The sequence below is a fragment of the Psammomys obesus genome, unplaced genomic scaffold, assembly GCF_907164565.1.
Source record: "Psammomys obesus unplaced genomic scaffold, mPsaObe1.curated_primary_1811, whole genome shotgun sequence".
In the NCBI taxonomy this organism is placed as follows: domain Eukaryota; kingdom Metazoa; phylum Chordata; class Mammalia; order Rodentia; family Muridae; genus Psammomys; species Psammomys obesus.
The window spans coordinates 48,953-57,613 of NW_026595330.1; the positions used below are offsets into that span (position 1 = coordinate 48,953).

The 8,661-nt window shown below is 55.9% G+C and overlaps 1 protein-coding gene across 1 annotated transcript in view; it reads left to right on the top strand.

Annotated features, from left to right (window-relative positions):
- The window catches only part of Dock6 (dedicator of cytokinesis 6), a 52,498-nt gene that overhangs the window by 37,162 nt on the left and 6,675 nt on the right, over positions 1-8,661 (top strand). The window contains exons 33-41 of the mRNA XM_055619211.1: positions 266-392; positions 700-784; positions 1,712-1,808; positions 1,921-2,055; positions 2,915-3,067; positions 3,336-3,494; positions 4,513-4,613; positions 5,575-5,767; positions 5,858-6,001. Of these exons, the coding sequence (XP_055475186.1) occupies positions 266-392; positions 700-784; positions 1,712-1,808; positions 1,921-2,055; positions 2,915-3,067; positions 3,336-3,494; positions 4,513-4,613; positions 5,575-5,767; positions 5,858-6,001 (1,194 nt within the window). The remainder of the gene's footprint in view (positions 1-265; positions 393-699; positions 785-1,711; positions 1,809-1,920; positions 2,056-2,914; positions 3,068-3,335; positions 3,495-4,512; positions 4,614-5,574; positions 5,768-5,857; positions 6,002-8,661) is intronic.

Here is an 8,661-nt window from a genome sequence, read left to right on the forward strand (position 1 = left end):
AGGAAGGAAGGAAGGAAGGAAGGAAGGAAGGAAGGAAGGAAGGAAGGAAGGAAGGAAGGGAGGGAGGGAGGAAGGAAGGAGAGATGGAAGAGAGTGAGAGAGGAAGAGAATTTGAAGGTGCTGAGACTGTGGAGAGAAGGGCTGAGCTGTTCCCTTTGGCAAAGAGCCCTGGAGATTGGAATTGCCCTGAGCGGAGGGACGAGGCTGCCTCAGGTCTTAGCAGAAGGAACATAAGACCTTAAACCCCAGTTCTCTGCTTCCGCAGGGGAAAAAAGCATTTGAGCGGATCAACAGCCTCACATTCAAGAAGTCGCTGGACATGAAAGCCCGGCTGGAGGAGGCCATCCTGGGCACCATTGGGGCACGGCAGGAGATGGTGCGGCGAAGCCGGGGTGAGATGAGGGTGGAGAACCAGTGTGGCGGGGCACGCCTGTGATCCCAGCACTCCGGAGATGGGGGCAGGAAATCGAGGGTTCAAGGCTATGCCTTCGCTATATGAAAAAAAAGTTCATATTATCACTGCTCTCTACAAAGATGTACATAGAAATGGTCCTGTCCCCACAGGCCGTTTGTGTCTATGGTTTCTGCTGGGCCTTTACCTGGTATCACTCTGTGTCTTCCTGCCTGTGTGTGTCTCCCTGTGCTTACGTGTGTTTTTCTGTCTCTGCATGCCTATGAACATACATCTGTGTGCGGCAGAGAGAAGTCCATTTGGAAACCAGGAGAACGTCCGTTGGCGTAAGAGCGTCACACACTGGAGACAGACCTCAGACCGTGTGGACAAGTAGGTTGGATGGTCAATGAGTCTGCTTCCCATCACCACGATGAGCTAGCTGCCTGAACGTCCTAGTCAGGGTTTCTACTGCTGTGAAGAGACACCAGGACCAAGGCAACTCCTGTAAAGGGCGATATTTAATTGGGGCTGGCATAGAGTTTCAGAGGTTTAGTCCATTATCATCACGGCATGAAGCACAGCAGCGTGCAGGCAGACATGGTGCTGGAGAAGGAGCTGATTCTCCATCTTGATCTGCAGGCAGCAGGAGGGGACAGCATGTCACACTGGGCGGAGCTTGAGCATAGGAGACCTCAAACCCCTCATCCACAACGATACACTTCCTCCAACAAGGCCTCGCCTACAGTAATAAGGCCACACCTCCTAACAGTGCCATTCCTCTTAGCTAGGCAGTCACACACATGAGTCTGTGGGGGCCATACCTATTCAAACCACCACGCTGAGGCAGGCCACTTTAAAAAAAAAAAAAAAAAAGGTTTCTCAGCAACCCCAGTGTAAACAGTGAGTTCTAAGACACTCGGAACTACACAGTGAGACCCTACCTCAAAAAAAAGAGAAGCTGTCCCATGAAACCAACTTAATCCGTTCCTAGGGCATGCTCCTAATAGCCAAGGAACATTTAACTAGTCCCGGCCTCTTTTTTTTAATCTCTTAAAATGGCTCTAGGGACACACCCTAGGTCCCACACACCCCTGAGCCACACCCTGCCCCTGCCCCGTCAAACTGAGGACCAACCCATCAACACTAGAACCTTTGGGAACACAGACCGTGGCTTGTGGAAAAGGAATTCACTTGGTTTAGATCATTTCTAGAGGTCGGCTTCCCCCCAGGGACTGCCAAGGGCAGGGGAGGGCTCCTCTGTGTCCTAGGCTGTGACTCGAGTGGCTTCACGAGGTCCTCCCGCCCCCCGCCCTCCAGGACCAGGGATGAAATGGAGCACGAAGCCCTGGTGGACGGGAACCTGGCGACGGAGGCCAGCCTGGTGGTTCTCGACATGCTGGAGATCATTGTGCAGGTACAGCCTGTCCACGGTCTGTCCTGCCCGCTCCCTCCTTTGGGGGGGCCGAGATCTGAGCCCACAGCCCCTGAGTCTCTTACCGCCTGTGTTCCTGACCCCCTCCCTGAAGACAGTGATGCTGTCGGAGGCCCGGGAGAGCGTCCTGGGTGCCGTGCTCAAGGTGCTTCTCTACAGTCTGGGGAGCACCCAGAGCGCCGTCTTCCTGCAGCACGGCCTGGCCTCCCAGCGGGCACTGGTCTCCAAGGTGAGCACTCCTCCACTACAGCCGCGCTTCAAGAGATGCCAGCAGCTCATTTACTGCGCGCCTACTGTGTGCCGGACTGTATCATGACACGGCACCACAGCTGCAGTTGTGAGCCTGGCATGCTGGCTCGCACCTGTTACCCCAGCACTTGGATAGTAGAGGCAAGAGGACCACAAGTTTCAGGTCATCCTTGGCTACATAGACAGTTCAAGGCCAGCCCAGGCTGCCTACGGTACTGTCCCCAAAGAAGAACAATCAAAAACAAACGGCAACAAAAAAACCAACAACCAGCTCTCCCAAAAATATAACTAGACTAGGCAGAGTTGAACATGCCTGTCACCCCAGCTTCAGGAGGCAGAGGCAGGAGGATCAGGAGTTCAGGGCCATGCTCCACAGGGAGTGCACGGCCAGCCTAAGCCACATAAATGACCCAGTCTCAAAAACCAAAATTAGACAGCTCAGCAGGCAAAGGCACTCACCCTGCGAGGCCGACTGCCTGAGTTCTAGAAGCCCCGGTGGAAGGAGAGGACTGATTGTCAGTTGTCCTCAGACCTCCACAGACAGGTGGTGGCAAAAACACAAAGTGGAGAACTATCGAGGAAGACAGGCAGTATGAACCCCTGGCGGTCACGCACACACATGTACACACACACACACACACACACACACACCATCATCATCAATGAATTAAAATGAAACTATAGAACTTAGGTCAGAATGGCCAAGTGCCTCAACAGGGCCAAAACAAAGCTCCAAACCCAAATCTTATCATTCACTAAACTCAGAGTGGGAGCTTGGCCTGCAGGCCCAGGCTCTGCCTGGGAGGGCTGAGCTGCATCTTTCTGGGTCCCCGGGGCAGTTTCCGGAGCTGCTTTTCGAGGAAGACACGGAGCTTTGCGCCGACCTCTGCCTGAGGCTTCTGCGGCACTGCGGCAGCCGCACCAGCGTCATCCGCACGCACGCCAGCGCCTCGCTCTACCTGCTTATGCGCCAGAACTTCGAGATCGGCCATGTACGGGGGCGTGGTCTCCACGAAGCTTTCCCCCCCCCCCCCCCGGGGGGGGCGCAGGAGGGGCGGGACCGGGGTGCATAGCCACAGGACAGAGGAGCGATCCTCCTCGAGCATCACCCAGGGTCCAAGGCCAGGAAGAGGGACCAGGATGCGGGAAGCGTGGGATGGACAGGCGGGTGACAGGTCCGCAGGTTTAAGCCACCCTGGTATGGGGAGCCCCCGGGCCTGAGGCTCTCAGGGTAACGCCACCGCCTCCTTGCTCCATCAGAACTTTGCGCGTGTGAAGATGCTGGTGACCATGTCCCTCTCGTCCCTCGTGGGGACCGCTCAGAACTTCAGCGAAGAGCACTTGAGAAGGTCCCTTAAGACCATCCTGACCTATGCAGAAGAGGACATAGGGCTGAGGGACAGCGTCTTCGCCGAGCAGGTGACGCTGTGGTGGCCTCCCTGCTGTGGGCAGCGTGTGGGTTTGCTCTTGTGGGTTTTTTGTTTATTTATTTATTTATTGGTATTTCTATTTGAACTTTGGTATTATGAGACAAGATCTTACTGTACAGCCCAGGTTGGCCTCAGGCTCACAGTAATCCTCCTGCCTCGGCCACCTGGCTGCTGGGGTTATATACATGATCCACCAAGACAAGCCTTTTTTTGGCTTTCTTCTTCCCCCACTCCCTTTCCCTCCCTCGGCAAGCCTAGATCTCATGTGGCTGAGGCTGGCCTTGAACCTGCGGCCCTCCCACTCCGGCCTCCCATGTTCTGAGGTAACTGGTACGCTCCACCACTCCAACTCCTCTGTCTCCTTTTGGATGTCTCAGCCTAGGCTGACCTGGACTCGTTCCATGGCCTAGGATGACTTCTCACAGGGTGGGACCGTGAGCTGGGCATACCCGCCCACCCTGCTGCTCTCCTCTCGCCCTTCACTGTGTGTATGTGTGTGCGTGTGAACCTGCATACATACACATGTGGAGGTCAGAGGTCAACAGGGGTGTCTTCTTCAGTCTCTCCACCTTATTTCGCTGTGATGGTGGTGGTCTTTTGGAGGGGAGGAGCTCTTTTTATATGTCCCACTGTGACCCTCTGGCTGTCCTGGACCTTGCTCTGTAGACCAGGCTTGCCTCAAACTCCCACAGATTGGCCTCCCTGCTTCCTGAATGCTGGGATTAAAGGGTGAGCCGCCTCACACAGTCCCACCTTGGTGGTAGAGACAGTGTCTGCAGCCACTGATGCAGCCCATAGAGAGGCTAGTCAGAGGTGCTGTCTCTGCCTCTCCCCGCTCCCCCAACACTGGGGTTCACCACGCCTGGCTTTTCACACGGGTGCCGGGGATCAAGCTCAGGTCAGGATTGCACGGAAGCACCTGAGCCACAGGGCCATCTCCCAGCCCTCCTCTCCCACCTAACCTGACACCATGGCCCTCTTTGAGCCTGGACATTCATGCGTTCCAGGTTCAGGACCTCATGTTCAACCTGCACATGATCCTGACGGACACAGTGAAGATGAAGGAGCACCAGGAGGACCCCGAGATGCTCATGGACCTCATGTACAGGTGAGGGCAAGAGCCAGGCCTGGAGGATGGAGTGCCAGATAAAGGCAGTGGAGGCAGCCAGCTGAGCAGCTTTGGTAAAGACGGGCTTTCTCTGTGTGGCCCTGGCTGTCCTGAAACTCACTCTGCAGACCAGGCTGGCCTCCAACTCAGAGATCCACCTGCCTCTGCCTCCGAGCGCTGGGATTAAAGGTGTGCACCAGCCGGCTGGCTTCAGTTTGCTCTCCATTGCTGTGACAGACACCACGACAAAAAAGGTTTATTTGCTTATATGTCGCAATCACATTCACTCACTGCGGAAGTCAAGGAAGCAGAGGCCATGGAGGGACGCTGTCACTGGCTGGCTCACACGGCTCTCTCATACAAGCCAGGACCACCTGCCCTGGCAGGTCACCACCCAGAACAGGCTGAGCCATCCATCACTAATAAGGACAGCACCTCACAGACTTGCCTACAGGCCAGTCTGGTGGAGACATCTTCTCAATGAAGGTTCTCCTCAGGTGACTTCAGCTTGTGCCAGGCTGACAAAAAGAACTAACCAGTGCGGGTGGCTAGCTGGGGCTACAGGAGCCCCGCTTCAATGAAAGCAAAAAGTAGAAAGCTCCTTCATCCCCAGCACCTCACAAACTGTGCGTGTGTCACATGCCTGTAACCACAGCACCCAAGAGGTACGAGCAGGCGGTTCAGAAAGTCAAAGTCATCCTCAGCTACATAGCAAGTTCAAGGCCATCCTGAGCTACATGAGCCCCCGTCTCAAAAAAAAAAAAAAAAAAAAAAAAGAAAAGAAAAAGAAGTAAAAAAAGGAAAGTGAGTTAGACAGGGCTGTGAGGATGAGATAAAGGATGGAAGAAAGAGGGGCTGGGCAATAAGGGGCTGGGTGAAGGGACAGTAAAGGGGCTCAGGTGAGGGTTGGGGCTGGGCAAGCAGAGGCGGGTGCTCACGTCCCTGCTGTCCTGGGCCCCAGAATTGCCCGGGGGTACCAGGGCTCTCCAGACCTGCGGCTGACATGGCTTCGGAACATGGCGGGCAAGCACGCAGAGCTGGGCAACCACGCAGAGGCTGCGCAGTGCATGGTCCACGCAGCTGCCCTGGTGGCCGAATACCTCGCCCTCCTCGAGGACAGTCGCCACCTGCCTGTGGGCTGTGTGTCCTTCCAGGTGAGCGAGCAGGCGACCCGGAGGTAGGGGAAGGCCCGTTTAGGTGGAGGCCGGGCCTGATGCCACCTCTTGCCTTCCCTTCCTCCCCAGAATGTCTCCTCCAACGTGCTGGAGGAATCTGCCATCTCCGATGACATCCTGTCGCCAGATGAGGAGGGCTTCTGCTCCGGGAAGAGCTTCACAGAGCTGGGTCTGGTGGGGCTGCTGGAGCAGGCGGCTGCCTACTTCACCATGGTAAGGCCTGGGCCTTCAGCACACAGACTGCTCAAAAAACATCTTCCTGGCCAGGGATTTGGAATGCGCAGTCAGAAGCAGGCATGGTGGTGCATGACCTGAGGCCGGCATTTGGGACAGTGAGGCAGTAGGTTCAGGCATTTGGGGCCAGCCTGGACTACAGAGCCTTTTTTTTCCCCCAAACAAAACAAGATTGGGGCTGGGGCTGGCATGCACAAACCCCTGGGTTCGCCCCCAGCACCCCATAAACCAAGCAAACCAAGCATGCCTGTGATCCTACTCAGCAGAGGCAGGAGGCTAAGAAGTTCCGGGTCATCGTCCACCACATAGCAAGTTCAGGGCCACGCAGAGGTATGGGAGTCCCTGTTGAAAGAAATTTTGAAAAGGAGGGAGGGAGGAAAGAAATGACACTAGAAAAAAACAAGAACCTGGGGCTCTGCTCCATGGAATGGTATCGTAGAATGCTTGCCTAACGTGGATGAGGAGGCTTAGGCTCAAGCCCCAGAACTGCCAGGGGGTGGAGCAGGGAACAAAAACCATTAACCTGTGGTTGTCTTGGAAATGTGGGGCTAGGAGATGGCTCGGTTGTTAATGTGTCTGATGCCATCCAAGCATGAGTTTGCATCCCCAGTCACAAGCCTATAACCCCCGCCCTGGGAGACAGACTCCGGGGGTGCCGAGGCCTTGCTGGCCTCCGACGTTGCCAAAGGGACCTGGGGGCGGATCAGTCCCTGGAGGAGTGGCCCAGCATGCATGAGGCCCCGGGTTCCGTCACTAGCACCTCATAAGCGTGGCGTGGCAGTGCATGCCTCTCATGCCAGCACTCCGGAGGTTGAGGCAGGAGGATCGGAAGTTCAAGGTCAGCCTGAGCTCATAGGACCGACCTTGTTTCAAAATGAGAGGAAAGTAGAGAATTGGTCCCTCAGAACCCAATACCTGCTTTTATCTTCATAAACCCTCACACATAAGCCTGCATTTACACTTTTTTTAGTTCTAGAACTTCCAAATGCACATAAAAGAAGATCGGGTTTTGTTTCTGCTTGCTTTTCCCAGCCTCATCCTGGCTAAGAGGCCAGCCACCCCGCCAGTTTCTGTTTTCAGGAATGCTGGGTTGGCCGGTTAAGACCGGGGCTCAGGTCAGCCCCGTGGAGCACCAGGCTCGGCAGGCAAGGCCGTGTCTGGGTTCCATCTGCAACACCAGATAAGCTGTCACCCCAGCAACTTGGAAGGCGGAGGGAGGATCAGGAGTCCAGGTCAGCCTGAGGCTGAGCAGTGAGCTTGAGGCCAGCCTGGGCTACCTGGGCTACATGGACCCCTGTGTCAAACGAAAAGAACAGAGAGGCTTGTGGTGCAGCGCAGGGAGCCGCAGGGCGCTTGCCGAGAGTGGGCTCCAATAAAGTGTCAAATCTGGGTCCCCACCGAAGCCACAACGACCCTGTAGCAGGATTGGGAAGCTCCAGCTCCATGCAGACCCAGCTATCGGCCCTGGGGCCCCCGAGCAACCCCAGCATCTCCCCTGGGGAGCCTGTGTGGAAACTTGCACGCTGGCCCTGCCCACAGCACCTGCCGGAGGGCAGCCAAGCAGATTTCTCCCATAAAGGTCTGGGGGCAGCACAGCGCAGTGGTGGCGCACATCCAAAAGGCGCGGGTGAGGAGGTGGATGCACGCGCGTATTTACTTTTCCTTTTTAAAAAGTGTATTTATTTATGTGTAGGTGGGGTGCTCAGGCCGCCCTGGCTCGAGGTGAAGGTCGGGGGACAACGTGCAGAAAGTGGTTTTCCCCTCTCACCATGTTGGCTCAGGGGTTCAGACTCAGGTGACCCAGCTTGGCACCTCTACCCGCTGAGCCGGGTTCGCCCTGTGCTCGTAAAACCTTGTCCAGCCACCCTGAGGCTGTTTCTCCGAGGGTATCACAGGCAGGCCCCGCCACACTCCAATAACAAAGTCCATCTCTCAATACCGTTCTCAGTTCACAGTCAAACTGAGAGGAAAGTGTGAAGACTGTCCATGTGCCTTTGTGTGTGTGTGGGGGGGGGGGGGCGTGCAAATTTTCTTACCCAGGTTTCCATAAGGCCATTTTCATGCCAACCCGTTATGTGCTTTGAGTATATCCCTTCCCCCCTTTCCCCCTTTTCATTGTTGCTGGGAAGGGTTTCATAGCCCAGGCATTCTTCAGGTGCCCTATGTAGAGGAGGATGGCCTTGAACTCTTGGCCCTCATACCTCCACCTCCAGAGAGCAGGGCTTGCAGGACTGGCCACGAGGCCTCTATTGCATGCACATCCTCTTCCGCCAGTACACGTAGCCTCCCCACTGTCAACACCCCTTGCTGGGTTCTATGTTGGTTCCAATCGATAAAGCTCATTGACAGACACAACCTTGCCCCCCCCCCCCCCCCCACATTCCCCGCCTTCTCCCACCCCCCACAGTTCAGAGTTCACGGCGAGGATGGGTCTGGGTTATATAGACGGTCTGCAGGCTTTAGCACGTACGCAACTGCACAGACCTCACTGTGGGATGGTCCAGACGCCACTGCCTGAGTCTCCATCTGAAAGAGCCCAGACCAGACACGTCAGTCACGGCCTTCCTCCTTCCTGGGCTCAGAACTCTCCTGCTCCTCCTGCTCCTGCTCCTCCTGCTCCTGCTCTTCCTCCTCCTCCT